The 17,405-nt window shown below is 35.0% G+C and overlaps 1 protein-coding gene across 4 annotated transcripts in view; it reads right to left on the bottom strand.

Moving 5' to 3' along the window:
- The window catches only part of LOC144239108 (A disintegrin and metallopeptidase domain 3-like), a 91,608-nt gene that overhangs the window by 60,386 nt on the left and 13,817 nt on the right, over window positions 1-17,405 (bottom strand). For all 4 annotated transcript variants that reach the window (XM_077773108.1, XM_077773110.1, XM_077773109.1 and 1 more), the window contains exons 4-8: window positions 15,304-15,369; window positions 5,045-5,116; window positions 4,642-4,808; window positions 2,514-2,595; window positions 477-613 (exon numbers count right to left, since the gene is read on the bottom strand). In XM_077773108.1, the coding sequence (XP_077629234.1) occupies window positions 477-613; window positions 2,514-2,595; window positions 4,642-4,808; window positions 5,045-5,116; window positions 15,304-15,369 (524 nt within the window). The remainder of the gene's footprint in view (window positions 1-476; window positions 614-2,513; window positions 2,596-4,641; window positions 4,809-5,044; window positions 5,117-15,303; window positions 15,370-17,405) is intronic.

Here is a 17,405-nt window from a genome sequence, read left to right on the forward strand (position 1 = left end):
TTCCTTTATCAGAAAGTTCCTTCTCTCCATGTATTCCCTATTTATTTCCTTCTTGGCATAAGCTTAGTTTATACTTTGTTTATTCTTGTGTCTAATTTTTCATTTTCAGGCCCTGATAGACTAAGATATTTAGGACATAGCTATCTTGTTAACCATTTGTAAGACTAACACAACACTTGCAACACAGTAAATGTTGATTACGTAATATCGTTAGTTGAATGAATTTCACCTCAAGACTCTAGTAAACCCCCAGAAGGTAACCATCAACATTTACTTTCTGTGTAACATTGAATGTAGAAATATTAAGTACATTTTCTACAATATGAAATACTCCTCCTTAAATGAGTTTAAACAAGCACATTATGTATTTAATAAAAATATTCTTACTCAGGTTGTACTGCAAGAGATTATATATCAGCGACTACTACAAACAATTCCCAAGAGAAGACACAGATTTGATAAAAATAAAATCTTACATTGCTTCAGGATTCATTATGCATGTAGTTCCTGGGCAGTAACAATTGTAGATATCATCATATGTTAATCCCAGATTAATTCCAAGCAACTGTGTCATAACAACTGAAAATGCATCTAAAGTTATCATCTGTGGATACTAAACACAAAACAAAGCAAAAGAAAATTGCTTTCTCTGTTTATTGACAGGAGTAATTATTTTTTTACCCCTTTGATCTTTTCTTTTTGGCCAGATTACCTAAATTCAAATACAAATTTAGGAAACTACTGTGCCAAATACCATTATTTTCTTAGGACTATGGAATATTAGGAAAAAAAAATAGGCAAATTTTGTTTTTCTTTTTGGGTTCTACTATGTTTAATCCAAATGGCAGTGATATATAACAAAATAAGATTAATGCACTCATATGCTTTTATTACATATTATATTTCAATAAGCTTAAACAAAATTTTAGAAGAAAATGCATTGTTTCAGTAATTATATTAATTTTCAATGAACACTTAGGGAAAAAAACACAGATTCCTAAGGGTTGAATTTGTAATCAGTTTTGACTTCAGAAATATTTTGGGGAGAGAGTCAAATTAATTTTTTTAAAGGCAGAATACTCTGACAACTTGCAGGTAGCATTTTTGTCTTCACAGAAACACTTGGAAAGTAATGATGTCACCAAGACGCAAACCCCTGGCAACCGATAATCTTTTTACCATCTCCAGGTTTTCCTTTGTTAGAACACACTGTATGTAACCTTTTCAGATTGACTTCTCTCACTAACCACTATGCATTTTTCTCCATGTCTTCATGGCTTGATGGCTCATTTTAAAAAATTGGATAGTATCCCTTTATATCAATTTACTCCAGATTGTTTATCCATTCATGTATTAAAGGATACTGTGGTTGTTTTCAATTTTTAGCAATTATGAATAAAACTGCTATAAACATTCATATGCAGGTTTTTGTGTAGATATAAGTAGTCAAGTCACTTGGGAAATGCCAAAGAGGACAACTGCTGGATGATATGGTTAAAAAAAAACAAACTAAGACTTGAATAGACATTTCTCCAGAGATAATACACAAAAAACAAAAAGCAATGAAAAGATGCTCCATATCATTAGTAATCAAAGAAGTGCAAATCAAAACCACAATGAAATATCACTTCATACTGGTTAGGATAGCTACTATTCAAAACAAGAACAGTAACAGAAGATAATGTTGATAAAGACGTGATGAATATAAAATGTAAACTGTTGATAGAATTATAAAATGGTTCAGTGTTCCTAGAAATAAGTATGATTGTTCCTCATAATATTAAAAGTAGAACTACTATATGATGTAGCAAATACATACTTCTGGGTACACACCCAAAATAATTGAAATCAATATCTTGATGAGCTATCTGCACTCCCATATGCATGTGGCATTACTCACAATAGTCAAGGTACAGAAACAACCTAAATGTCCACTGACAGATAAATGGATAAAAAATGTTATATATATATGTATTTGTTTGAATATTATTCAGCCATAAAAAGAATGAAATCCTGCCATTTGCAACAAAATAGATGAACCTGGATGAAATTATGCAAAGTGAAATGAGCCAGACACAAAAAGACAAATATATGATCTCTCTTATATGTGGAATCTAAACATGTCATACTCACAGAAACAGAGTAGAATGGTGGATTCCAGGGTCTAGATTGTTTGGAAAGTTGAACCATGTTGGTCAAAATGTACAAATATTTATTTAAGCAAGATGAAAAGTTCTGGTGATCCGTTTCACAACAATATGAACTTACCTTAGTACTACTGAATTATACACTTAAAACTAGTAAAAATAGTAATTTTATGTTATGCATATTTTACCACCACAACAAAAAACTTTAAAAATTATATTTGAGTTTCAAAATCTAATAAAAAAAGGACTTTATAAAAATTTGTCAAAACAGCACGGTAGAGAACTATAAATATTTTGTTCCTTGAAGTGGATATTAACTTTTAAAACATGATATAATTACTGAATAGATGAGAATAAAATGCATACCAGAGCAATTCCTGCAGCAAACTTTGGATTGCATGCCATTCCATGATATGTTGCTCCCACATAATCAGGATGGTTCCTATAACTATAATAAATAATACATTTTTCATATAATAAAATTTTTCTTCTGAATAAATGCCTTTTAAATTCTAACTTAATGAACTTTGTTACGGACGAAATGACACAAAGACAGGACACACACAAAGGACAGGCACAGACACAACTCTGGCCAGAGGAACAATTCTACGCAAGCCCCTCTTGCGGTTTATTTTATACCCCGGTAACTGGATACAAACTGAAACCTACAAGATGCATTCCTTTACCAATTAAGGGCAAGTAGCCAAACACATTCCAAGGACAGGGGGGAGCAAAGGGAGGAAGCAACCACAACATGTTTACTAAGAGGCCTGCTCACAATTCCAGGCTTCTCCTTACTTCTAAGGAGGGCATGTTCCCTCGTTTGCGAGCGGACCATTAAACTTGGATATTGGGTGCAGGCCTCCTGGCAGAGCACCCCGTTTGCAGGCATGCTTTGCCCAGGCAGGGAGCCCCGTGTGCAGGCACATCCCCGCGTCCCTAACCACGCTTTCTTGTGGTCACTGTCGGGCTCCCACAAACTTTAAGAATTCAATTTCTCAATAAAGCTATGATTTAAAAAACTGTTTTTAATGCTTAGTTATTTTTAAAAGAGAGAGAGAGATAGAGTGTGAGTGGGGGAGGGGCAGAGAGCAAGAGGGAGACAGAATCCAAAGCAGGCTCCAGGTCCGAGCTGTCAGCACCGGAGCCTGACACAAGGTTCAAACTCACCAGCTGTGACATCATGACCTGACCGAAGTTGGATACTTAACCAGCTGAGCCTCCCAGGTGCCACTAAAGCTATTTTTTTAAATACAAATATTACATATCATATCTAATGCTTTCAACCATTTCGTATTTGTGTAATATCCCACAATTCCTACAAAGTTAAGTTTTAACGTCTACTTAAACATTATATAATATACAGCCCCAAAACCAGCAGTACCTAATCCTTCCAAAACATTAATCATCACTGTTGCCATCACTGGATGGATATAATCCTAAGATCTACAAGTCAGAATAGCTTCCTGCCATGATTTGCAGATAGTGAACCCCTATGGCATCTTAAAAATGTTGGAATGGAGGAGAGGGAGACAAGGAGACAGAATATGCAGTGGACTCATTAAGAAAAAAAAAGAGATTGGGCTCCTGCATGGCTCAGTTGGTTAAGCTTCTGACTTTGGCCCAGGTCATGATCTCGCAGTTAGTGGGTTCAAGCCTCACGTCTGGCTTTGTGCTGAAAGCTCAGAGCCTGGAGCTTCCTTCAGATTCTGTGTCTCATTCTCTCTCTGCCCTTCTCCTGCTCATGTGCTTTCTCTCTCTCTCTCTCTCTCTCTCTTTCTCTCTCAAAAACAAATAACCATTAAGTCTCCTAAAAAAAGAAAAAATAGAATGTATAAAGTATCTTTATACATTTCAATCCTTAGTTATTGTAGTTCCGGAGTCCCCAAACCTGTCCTTAAATTCTGCAGGAAACATCAATAGATTTATAAATCTATTGCATATTATTCATATCTTCAGAAATATTTTTATTATTTCCATCTAAATAATCAAATAGTTAAAACAAAAAAATATGTATACTCTTGAAAGAAATAGTGTAAGTAGTTAAATAGCTACACCTTTGGTCAGTATAGATATACCTGATGGTAATCACATTACTTGTTTAATATACTGTATTTTAACCAGCATTGTATGGAACTATTGCATTCTTTTAACTAAAATACATTGTATTTAATGTTAAAATAATGGTTTCAATTATATACCTCTGAAAAAATCTTTAAAATCATTGAGGCCCGTATTTATCCCAAGGCTTTCTGAATTTTCAAGTCTATTACATTTCCATAGGAAAAAAGTCCACTCTAATAATGGTTTACTATGACTTAGTGTCTTACATTGTTTTCAGATTTTTATATTTTGCATTTTGTCAATATGGTATACATACAATCTTTTTTTGAGGTGTTTTGTTATAATGCATAACACATTTTGTATATAATATTGATAGTTAACATATCAAATAATTTGATAAACCCTATATGAATGAAAATAAGGTAGTTACATTAATAAGTATGCCAGATCATGGGACCTTTGAGACAAAAATTGTTCTTTCCATGACACAAATCTTTGTAGTATTTCATTAGCATCCCCACTAAGCAAAATCTTATTTTGATCAGACCAGAGCTCCAAAGAAGTTAGCATAACTGTCACTTTAAGCTGGGAAAATACCTGAAAACAGAAGATACATAATATACAGTTTTAGGTAATCATAAATATAACATTACATCTCTATACATAATGCTAATATATATTGAATTTACACATTTTTGGAGATGAAATCCATTGGTGGATGAAACTAGTTGGTGGGACTATACTTTCAAAAAAACTGGAAATGCTACATATACAAACACTATTACTGCATTCATAGAGAATGTTTCTTATTTAATAGAAACATAAACACTTACAGTATTGATTACACCAATGATATGGACAACTTTCTCAGTTGCAACTGCTACTTCAGAGCCCATGAAATCAAACTGAAAGATAAATTTTGTTTCTTCATCACTAATGAAAATTACTAAAGTATCACATTTTAAATGGATATAAAAATGTTAAAATAATGCAACGCTCAAGTGAAAGGGAAAAACAGAATTAAGATTTATCAACTGCTTAGTAAGTTTTAGGCAAAACCTAGGGACTTAACATATTAGTCAATAACCTTAAGATAAGAAGATTGGGATTATCTCCCTCTTTACACATACAGAAAATAAAAAGTCAGGGGCGCCTGGGTGGCTTAGTCGGTTAAGCGTCCGACTTTCGCTTAGGTCATGATCTCGCGGTTCGTGGGTTCGAGCCCCGCTTCGGGCTCTGTGCTGACTGCCTGCTCAGAGCCTGGAGGCTGTTTCAGTCTGTGGCTCCCTCTCTCTCTGACCCTCCCCTGCTCACGCTGTCTCTCTCTCTCTCCTCTCTCTCCTAGAAATAAATAAAACATTTTAAAAAAAAAAGAAAAGAAAAAGTCAAAAGTTAAGGTTCTAAGACTGCATAACTACTATGGGTAAAAAGCAGAACTCAAGTCTCCAAGTAACTAAACTACTTTTTTTTTTCTGCTCTAGTATGCTGCCATCATCTTCATCCCAGCAAGATGACATGACTATATATCCTGGATAAAGAGTGTACTTTCTAAACACAGAGCTCTGAGGACCAGTGAATAATAGTGACTAATTTCAATATGTCCATTCAAAGAAACAGAAATCAAAATACTTTCTCTAAATATTTCTAATTATGTATGTACACATTTCTAAGTGTTAGCTGAAAACATAAAAAGTGGCAATGTGGAATCTTCAATAATTTCCAACAAATCTACAGAAGACTACTAACAGAAAATCAAATGTAATGGATAGAGTTCTCCGATATGGCCAAAAGGTGTTATCCTCCTACATCTTTAAAGACTTATGGGGCGCCTGAGTGTCTCAGTCCGTGAAATGTCTGACTTTGGCTCAGGTCGTGATATCACGGCTTTTGAGTTCAAGCCCTGCTTCAGACTCTGTGCTGATAGGTCAGAGCCTGGAGCCTGCTTCGGATTCTGTGTCTCCTTCTCTCTCTGTCTCTTGCCTGCTCGTGCTCTGTTTCTCTCTCTCTCAAAAATAAACCTCATTAAAATTTTTTTAAATAAAATAAAATAAAGGCTATTTATACTTTGCTATTTCTCTGCATATAACCTTTCACAATAAATAATATCGTATATTTACACAATGCGGCATGGGTGGTATGAGTGAAGGTGGCTGATCCTTTGCAAAACTGAAAATATGAAAAGCAAGAGAAAAGAAATAAAAAATATGACTATGGAAATAAATCCCTATGTGTCAATAATCACAAATTACCAACATACCAAATACAAGGTAAATGACAGAAACTATTAAAATCTACTATATGCAAATTAAAACAAAAACCTCTAAATTATATGTACATAGAGATATTAAGAGTCAAAGCATGAAAATATATACCAGGAAAATAATAGACAAAAATCATGTTATATGATAGTTACATTAATTAATATAACAGTTACTGGAGCTCCTGGGTGGCTCAGTCAGTTAAGTGTCTGACTTCTGCTCAGGTCATGATCTCATGGTTTGTGGGTTCAAGCCCCACATCTGGCTCTGTGCTGACAGCTCAGAGCCTGGAGCCTGGTTCAAATTCTGTGTCTCCCTCTCTCTCTGACCCTCCCCTGCTCACACTGTCTCACTCTCTCTCTCTCTCCCTCCCTTTCAGAAATAAAAACATTTAAAAAATAAATAAATGTTTAAAAATATATAACAGTTACATTAATATGAAAAAAAACTTAAAAGCAAAAGATGGACATAATAATTATCATAATACATTGATAAAAATAATCAATTATCAAGAAAGATGAAAGCATTCTAAACTTGACTATAACTAATAGCATAGCAACAAGGTGTATAAAATAAAATTCAAAACAATTATAAGCAGAAATTGACTATCATAGGAATTTTTACATAGTTCTCTTAATCATTCATAGATCAAGCAGACAAATTAACAGTAAACACAAGAGTTTTCAAAGGCAGAGATTATTTGAGTAGAGGAAAAAAAGGCCTATCGATATTCCATTTACAAAGCTATATATACTTCAAAATTTAAGACAGATAAACTGAACATAAAAGAAGAAATACTAAGCATATTTTAAGGAACTCTTGGAATTTTTCTAGTTGTTTTGGTGTTTCTTTGTTTTGTTTTGCGTGATGTCATCTGCATTGAAAATGCCTTCTTTTGTTATTGGAATAGCAAGAAATGGAGAGAGGAAAGAAGTCTGTTTAGATTTAATTAGCAGCCTCATGGGGGCACTGTGCTTGCCTCCTCCTTTGAAAAAAGCTAGATAAATATCAGATCAATCTGAACACCCAAGAAATAGAGCTGAGGATTGACAGAACAAACTGCATGAAGAGGGAGAGAAGCCACATTGTGTAGGGCAGGAGGTGCAGAGGTGTGATTTGGCCAGGGTGGGGGGGATTGGTATCATGGGTACCATGAGAGGAGAGAGGAGAGAGGGGAGAGGGGAGAGGGGAGAGGGGAGAGATGGGAGAGGAGAGAGGAGAGAGAGATAGCAGTACACAGGGATTGCACAAGGAAATATCTTCTCCAAAGTTATTGACTGGGAAAATGAGAGGGGCTGATTATCTTGAGTGTTTGCAAACATCGGAGCTCAAAGACTGCAGTTTTAGAGTTCTGAGAGTGGCTGGTGTGGAGGCCAGTTGGCACTGCAGTATTCCTGTGGAAAAGGAGGGCAATCCCCAGGAGTGGACTGTGCAATCTGAGGATCCCCAGGGACACACTAAGAAAGACATTCCTCCCTTCTTGGAGTGCATCTGGGAAAGGCAGTTTTGCCTGTCAGGGACAAAAGAGCCTACAGGCACTACTGGGTTACCCCTCACCCCTGAAGAGTCGAGGCAGAGATACCTGCTGAGGGCAGTTAACCTGGACTTAGGGTTTTGCTGTGCTTTGCTCTAAACTCCAAGCTCCTGTGCATTCATGCAAATGTCCTTTTGACAGACCGGCATGAGCACCAGCATGGTGAGACCCTCACCCAGAAGATCAGTGCAAGTCAGCACTGCAATAGGTACCTAAAGTTTGGAGTTTTGAGATGTGTCTGGGATAAAATATAGGTGCACTGTGCTGCTGGGCAGGCAGATAGCCCACACACAGGATGAAGGTAGGGATCTGACAGATGCCTCAGACACCCAAGACGAGACTATTTACTCTTCTTTGAGGCCTCCCCAGACAGCGATGGACATGAACTCACCTCTCTTGGGACAAGGGAGAGGGCTGGCACCACTTTTCTCCCACATCCATCAGTATGACTGTTTTCGGAGAGCAGCACAGCCCCATTGACAGGGGAGGCCTGAGTTGCTTACACCAAGCCATATCTGCCTGCATTCTGCAAGTGCTTCTTTACTAGGGCAAGTGTGCCTGAGAACCAGACCAGTGGGCTCCACCCCCAGAAGATAAGCACCGATCCCCACACTATCCTACTCTGCTGACCATATAGTATTTGTTGCAAAGCTTCAGCTCTAGTGGAAATAGGATCAGGCCTCTTTTCAAAAGCAGACCAGAATACACTTTTAAAAGCTCACCACACTCTGAACAAGGTCCAAACACTCCCCACTACAGGCATGGAAAAACTCTGTTGAGAAATGACCTGAAGGAAAGAGCAGCCAAACATAGCAGCAAAGTGCACACATCATATGCCAGAAACACTTCTTGAAGGGTCAGGCCCTGGACAGTAAACAACCTCTTCTTAATAAAGCCATGACATCCAAGAGCAGGAAATGTAACAGGCTTTCCTAACACACAGGAGAAAACAGACCTAAACAAAATGTCAAGATGGAGGAATACATCTCAAAAGAAGGATCATGATCAGGGATCTAATTGAAACAGGTATAAATAATATGTCTGACTCAGAATTTAAAAACAACAATCATAAGGATACCAGCTAGGATTGAGAAAAGCATAAAAGACACAAGGGAGTCCTTTCTGCAGGGACAAAAGACCTAAAAACCAGTCAGGATGAAATAAAAAATGCTATAATTGATATGTGAAACCAACTGGATGTAATGAGCACAAGGATGGAAGAATCAGAGGAAAGAACAAATGATGTAGCATATGAAAGTATGGAAAATAATGAAGCTGAAAATAAGAGGGAAAGAAAGGTATTGGATCACGAATGTAGACTTGGGAACTCAGTGACTCCTTAAAGCATAAAAATATTCATATCATAGGAACCCAGAAGAAAAACAGAGGGAAAAAGGGCAGGTTTATTTGAGGAAATTATAACCAAAAATTCCCTAATCTGAGGAAGGAAACAGACATCCAAATCCAGGAGGCACAGAGAAGTTCAAATAAAACCCAAAAACGCAGGCCAACACCAAGACATAGTGTAGTTAAATTTGTAAAACATAGAGATAAGGAAAAACTCCTAAAAGCAGCAAGGTAAAAGAAATCTCTAACATACAAGGGAAGACAAATAAGGTTAGTAGTAGAACTCTCCACAGAAACTTGGCAAGCCAGAAGGAAGTGGCATGACACAGCCAACATGCTAAATGGGAAAAATATGCAGCCAAGAAATGCTCTATCATCAAGGCTATCATTTAGAATAGAAGCAAAGATATAGAGTTTCACAGACAAACATAAAATTAAAGGAGTTTGTGATCACTAAACCAGCTCTGCAGGGAATATTAAAAGGGACTCTTTTGAGTGGGAAGTAAAGACCAAAAGTGACAAAGACTGGAAAAGAAAAGAGAAAATTTCCAGAGACAATAACTTAATAGGTAATACAATGGCACTAAGTCCATATCTATCAATAATTACTCTGAATGTAAATGGACTAAATGCTCCAATCAAAAGACACAGGGTTATCAGAATAGAGAAAAACAAGATACATTTAATTACTGTCTACAAGAGACTCATTTTAGACCTAAAGACATCTGCAGATTGAAAGTAAGGGGATGGAAAATCATTTATCATGATAATGGTTGTCAAAAGAAAGCCGGAGTAGAAATACTTTTATCAGATGAAATACATTTTAAACCAGACCTGTAACAAGAGATGAAGGGCACTGTATCATAATAAAGGGGTCTATCCAACAAGAAGATCTAACAATTATATTTATGCTCCCAACTTGAAAGCACTCAAAGATATTTTAAAAATTTGATAACAAACATAAAGAAACTAATTGATATAATACAATGATAGTCGGGGACTTTAACATCGACTTACATCAAGGGACAGATCATCTATTCCAGAAATCAAAAAGGAAACAATGGCTTTGAATGACACACTGGACCAGATGAATTTAATACATATATTCAGAATATTTCATCCTGAAGCAGCAGAATACAAATTCTTTTCAAGTGCACATGGGACATTCTCTGGGTCACAAATCAGGCCTCAACAAGTACAAAAAGACTGAGATCATATAATGCATATTTTCTGATCACAATGCTATGAAACTTAAAGTCAACCACAAGAAAAAAATGGAAAGACCACAAATATATGGAGGTTAAATATCCTACTAAATAATGAATGGGTCAACCAGAAGATTAAAGAAGAAATAAAAAAACTACATGGAAACAAATTAATATGAAAACATGATGGTTCAAAACCTTTTGGATGCACCAAAAGTGGTCATAAAAGGGAAGTATGTAGCTATAAAGGCCTACTCAAGAAGCAAAATAACTCTCCAATACACAAGCTACCACCTTACACCTAAAGGAGTTAATAAAGAATAGAAAATGAAGCCTAAAGCCAACAGAAGAATGAAAATAATAAAGATTAGAGCAGAAATAAAACATACAGAAAAAAGAACAAAAAATAGAACAAATCAATAAAACTAGGAGCTGGTAACTGAAAGGGTTAATAAAATTGATAATAACCCCTTAGTCAGACTTCTCAAAAAGAGAAAGGATCCAAATAATAAAATCATGAAAAAGAGAGGAAAGATCACAACCAATACCATAGAAATACAATTAAAAGAGAATATTATAAAATATATGCAAAAAAAAATAAAACCTGGGCAATCTGGAAGAATTGACAAATTCCTAGAAAAATACGAACTACCAAAAGCGAAACAGGGAAAAATAGAATATTTGAACAGACTCAGCCAGCAAGGAAATTGAATTAAAAATCTCCCAACAAACAAAAGTCTAGGGCCAGATGGCTTCAAAGGTGAATTCTATTTAAAGAAACTTAAAAAGAGTTAATACCTATTTTTCTCAAATAGTTCAAAAAAAAAAACAAAAATAGAAGGAAAATTTCCAAACCCATTCTAGAGGCCAGAATTACCTTGAATCCAAAACTCAAGAGTCCACTAAAAAGCAGAATTACAGGCCAATATCCTTGATGATCCATGGATGCAAAAATTTTCAAGAAGATTTTACCAAATCTAATCTAACAGCACATTAAAAGAATTATTCACCATAATCAAGTGGGATTTATTCCTGGGCCGCAAGAGTGATTCAATATTTGTAAATCAAGGTGATGTAACACATTCATAAAAGTAAAGATAAATCCATATGATTCTCTCAATAAATGCAGAAAAAGCTTTTGACAATGAGTAGCACTCATTCTTGACAAAACCCTCAATAAAGTATAGATAGAGGGTACATACCTCAACATTATAAAGGTCATATAGGAAAGGCTCCCAGCTAGTATCATCCTCAATGAGGAAAAACTGAGAGCTTTTCCTCTATAGTCAGCAACAAGACACTGAGGTCCACTCTCACCATTATTAGTACTCGAATTCCTAGTCTCAGCAATCAGACTGCAAAAATAAAAAAAAATAAAAAAAATACATCCAGATTGGTAAGGAAGAAGTCAAAGTTTAAGTATTTGCAGATGACGTGATATTCCATGTAGAAAACCCAAAAGATACACAAAAAAATTGCTATGTGAATTCAGCAAAGTCGTAGTATATAAAATCAANTTAGTCTCAGCAATCAGACTGCAAAAATAAATAAATAAATAAAATAAAAAAAAAATACATCCAGATTGGTAAGGAAGAAGTCAAAGTTTAAGTATTTGCAGATGACGTGATATTCCATGTAGAAAACCCAAAAGATACACAAAAAAATTGCTATGTGAATTCAGCAAAGTTGTAGTATATAAAATCAAAGTACAGAAATTTGTTGCAATTCTATACATTAATAATGAAGCAGCAGAAAGAGAAATCAAGGAATCAATCCCATTTATAACTGCACCAAAAATCATAAGATAACTAGGAACAACCCTAACCAATATGGGAAAAGACCTGTACTCTGAAAACTAAAAAAACACTGATGAAAGAATTTGAAGAGGACACAAAGAAATGGAAAATCATTCCATGCTCATGGATTAGAAGAAGAAATATTGTTAAAGAGTCTACATTACCCATATAATCCTACATATTTAATACAATCCCTATCAAATACCACCAGCATTTTTCACAAGCTAGAACAAACAATCCTAAAATTTGTATGTACCAGAAAAGACCCCAAATGGGCTAAGCAGTCTTGAAAAAGAAAAGGAAAGCTGATGGTATCACAGTTCCTGACCTCGAGCTGTATTATACAGCTCTAGTGATCAGGACAGTATGGTACTGGCACAAAAACGGACACAGAGATTAATGGAACAGAATAGAAAACCCAGAAATTGGACCCACAACTATATAGTCAACTAATGTTAGACAAAGCAGGAAAGTATATCCAATGAGGGGGGAAATAATCTCTTCAACAAATGGAGTTGGGTAAAATGAACAGCAATAAGCATAAGAATGAAACTGGACCACTTTCTTATACCATACACAAGTAGCCCTATTCAAAAATAAATTTATAATGAATGAAAGACGTAAATGTGAAATAAGAAACCATCAAAATCCTAGAGGAGAACCCAGATAGCAACTTCTTTGACCTCAACTGAAGCAACTTCTTACTAGACACATCTTGAAGGCAAGAGAAACAAAAGCAAAAATGAACTGTTAGAATTTCATCAAGATAAAAAGCTTCTGCACAGGGAAGTAAACAATCAATAAAACTAAAAGGCATTCTATGGAGTGGGAGAAGATATTCGTAAATGACCTATCTGATAAAGGGTTAGTATCCAAAATCTATAGAGAACTTTTATCAAACTCAACACTCCCCCAAAAAATCCAGTTACATAATGGGCAGAAGACATGAATAGACATTTTTCCAAAGAAGACATACAGATGGCTAACAGACACATGAAAACATGCTCAACATCAATCATCATCAGGGAAATACAAATCAAAACCACAATGAGATACCACCTCAATCCTGTCAGAATGGCTGAAACAACTCAGGAAACAATAGATGTGTTGGCAAGGATGCAGAGAAAGGGAACCTTCTTACACTGTTGGAGTGAATGCAAACTGGTGTAACCACTCTGAAAAACAGTATGGGGATTCCTCAAAAAGTTAAAACACCACTGCCCAATGACTTAGCAATTGCACCACTAGGTATTTACTCAAAATGTACAAAAATACTAATTCAAAGGGATACGTGAAGCTTATAGAATCATTGTCAACCACAGACAAATTGTGGAAAGAGCCCAAGCATCCATTACTGATTAATGGATAAAAATGTGATAAATATAAACACTAGAAAATTACTCAGCCATAAAAAATGAATGAAATCTTGACATTTGCAACCTGTGGATGGAGCAAGAGTATATGATGCTAATCGAAACAAGTCAGAGAAAAGCAAATGCCATATAATTTCACTCACATGTGGAATTTATGAAACAAAATGATCATAGGAGAGGCAAACTAAAAAAGAGGCTCTTAAGCATAGAGAACAAACTGAGGGCTGCTGGAAGGGACCTGGGTGGAAGATGTGCTGGATGGGTGATGGGTATTAAGGAGGTTACTTTTTGTGATGAGCACTGGGCATTATATAAGTGATGAATTACTAAATTCTAACCCTGAAACTGATGCTACATTATATGTTAACTAACCAGAATTTAAATAATAATTTGAATCATTAAAATAAATGAAAACAAGTCCCCAAAGGGCATTAACTAGTAAATCAGATCAAATTGTATTAAATATATTAATTGGACATTATGAACATCAAAATTAAATTGAAATAATGTATTTCATTAATAAGTGGGAAATACAGCATTGTAAATTAATTTACAAAACAATATATGTAAAACAAATGTATATGAACATATACATATATGCAGGTACACATTAAAAACAGGACATGTGCATATGATTTACATCTGGTAATAAAACTATATGTTTATTATTATTTATTTATTTTGTCTATCTATTCTTTACTATAAGTTACTGATTTTTAAAAATTACTTNAGTGGGAAATACAGCATTGTAAATTAATTTACAAAACAGTATATGTAAAACAAATGTATATGAACATATACATATATGCAGGTACACATTAAAAACAGGACATGTGCATATGATTTACATCTGGTAATAAAACTATATGTTTATTATTATTTATTTATTTTGTCTATCTATTCTTTACTATAAGTTACTGATTTTTAAAAATTACTTAAAGACCTAAATGCTTTCTTTTATGACATTATGACATTCATTGAGACACTTTATGCAAAAATATCAGTGATAAGGGACAAATATGATCTTTTAACTTTTTACTCTTATAACTTTACTCAAACTGATTACATAAACAGGAAATTTCTGTAATTAAACAAATATTCCTAGGAATAAATCTCATTTTTGAAATACAGAACTTCCACGAGAGAACTCAAGCAATTGTACATATACCATAATCTTATAGAAGATAATATTTGACAAGGATCTCCAATTGAATAATAAGATAGCTTGTTTTAACTGATTTAAGGAAAAGAGTTTACCACAATTTGGGGTGGATTCAGAAATTTCTACAGCTAGTTGTAATCCAACAGATTTAGTGTTGTAAAACCCTTCCATACATACAGAGCTATACATTATTACTACAATTCTATACTGATTTGGAAATCAATACCATAAATATTGGTCCCCATATGTCAGTGTAAAAGCAATTGACAACATTTTTTTTATGTCCTGCTATACAGAAATACATATTGTGAACAGGGTAAAATACCTATATTGCAAACAAAGGAAGTTTCTTTTTCATATTCCCTTTGAATTTAAACATAAGACAAAGATATGATGAAATATATCAGCAATACATACCAAGGCTTTATCCATAATAATTTGTATTTTCAGAATTCTTTTCAATAGCTCAACATCTGAATTTTTCTGTGAAACAGAGGACATTAGTTAAATAAAATATTTTTTAATTCTTACATTTTTTGTAATTATCATCTACATCATATACATATATATGTACATATACATATATATATACATACACAAAGAGAGGTAAAGATACATATAAATACAGATAGATACAGATTCATCAAGATATGAATAATAGGAAAATAAGATAATAAATGCCCACTGAATAAATAAGCAGGTGAGATTCCAAATACAAATTCTAGGAACAAATCAGAAGCTTTTACCTATATTCTTAATAATTAGAATCCTCAAAAAGTTACCAGAGAAACCATATTTCTTTCCTCTCAAAACCTTCCTCCAAGACCCTCCCCCTGCAACTTTCAAAGTAAATAAATCTCTTAAGTTCTCTACTAGAAATTTTATGTTTTGACATTTAAGTCTATGCGCTAATTCAATTTTTAAAATAAGAGTCAAGGGGCACCTGGTTGGCTCAGTCGGTTAAGCATCCAACTTCAGCTCAGGTCATGATCTCATGGTTCGTGGGTTTGAGCCCTGCGTCGGGCTCTGTGCTTACAGCCAGCTGAGAGTCTGGAGCCTGTTTCGGATTCTGTGTCTCCCTCTCTCTCTGACCCTCTCCTGCTCACACTGTCTCTCTCTCTCTTTCAGAAATAATAAAACATCAAAAAAAAATTTTTAAATAAGAGTCAAGACTCATTTTATTCCATATGGATGTCCAGTCTTCTAGCAGCATTTATTGGAGATCATTCTTTTACCTTTTAAAGTCCCTAGCACCTTTGTGGCAAGTCAATCTTCCATTAGTAATGGGCCTACTTCTGATCTATTTTGTTCCACTGATCTATACATCTATGCTTACACCAATCATGATATATATCTCTATACCGGGGTCAGCAAACTATAACCCAAGGTATGGCCACCTGTTTTATAAAAAATATCTTATTGGAACAAAGCCACACCCATTTGTTTATATATTTTTTATGCTGCTTTCATGCTACAAAGATAGAGTGATGTAGTTACAACAGATCATATACCTCACAAGCCTTAAATATATACTACCTAGCGCTTTTTAAAAAAAGAGATAATGTAAGTCCTCTATTTTGTTCTTCCTTTTATTTACTTTTTAAATGTTTATTTATTTCTGAGAGAGAGAGAGAGAGAGAGACAGAGTGTGAGCGGGGGAGGTGCAAAGAGAGATGGAGCCACAGAATCCAAAGCAGGCTCCAGCCTCTGAGCTGTCAGCACAGAGCCCGAGGCAGGGCTCAAACTCAAGAGCCACAAGATCATGGCCTGGGCCAAAGTCAGATGCTTAACCGACTGAGCCACCCAGGAGCCCATATTTTGTTCTTCTTTTTTAAAATTGTGTGACTATTCTAGGATCTTTGCATGTCCTTATGAATTTAAGAACCAGTTTCCATAAAAATGTTTTCTGGAATTTTGATTGGGATCACATTGAATCTACAGATCAACTGGGGGGAAATGAACATCTTAACAACATCAATATATTTGTTTCCTGTGATTTTTCTAGACTTTCTTATATTCCTGATAGCTTTGGTAGAGTTTCTTTGTGATCTTCTATATACAGAGTTAGGTCACTAAAAACATAAGGTTATTTTTTCCTTTAAAAACTGTATGCCATTAGTAGGGGTGCCTGGGTGGCTCAGTTGGTTGAGCAACCGACTTCAGCTCAGGTCATGATCTCACAGTGCTTTGGGCTCTGTGCTGACAGCCAGCGCAGAGCCTGGAGCCGGTTTCAGATTCTGTACCTCTCTCTCTCTGACCCTCCCCTGCTCATGCTGTCTCTCTCTCAGAAATAAATAAAAAACATTTAAAAACTTTAAAAAATGTATGCCATTTATTATTATTCTTTTCCTTATTGTATTATCCAGAAACTCTAGTAAAATGTTGACTGAAAGTTGAAAAGGCAAACAGCCTTGAATTATTCCTAATCTTAGGGACTGTTTTAGTCAGTTCAGGCTATAACATATATACCATAGATGAGGTAGCTTAAACAACAAACACTTATTTCTCACAGTTCTAGA

Source organism: Crocuta crocuta, unplaced genomic scaffold (assembly GCF_008692635.1).
Source record: "Crocuta crocuta isolate KB4526 unplaced genomic scaffold, BGI_CrCroc_1.0 scaffold177, whole genome shotgun sequence".
Lineage (NCBI taxonomy): Eukaryota > Metazoa > Chordata > Mammalia > Carnivora > Hyaenidae > Crocuta > Crocuta crocuta.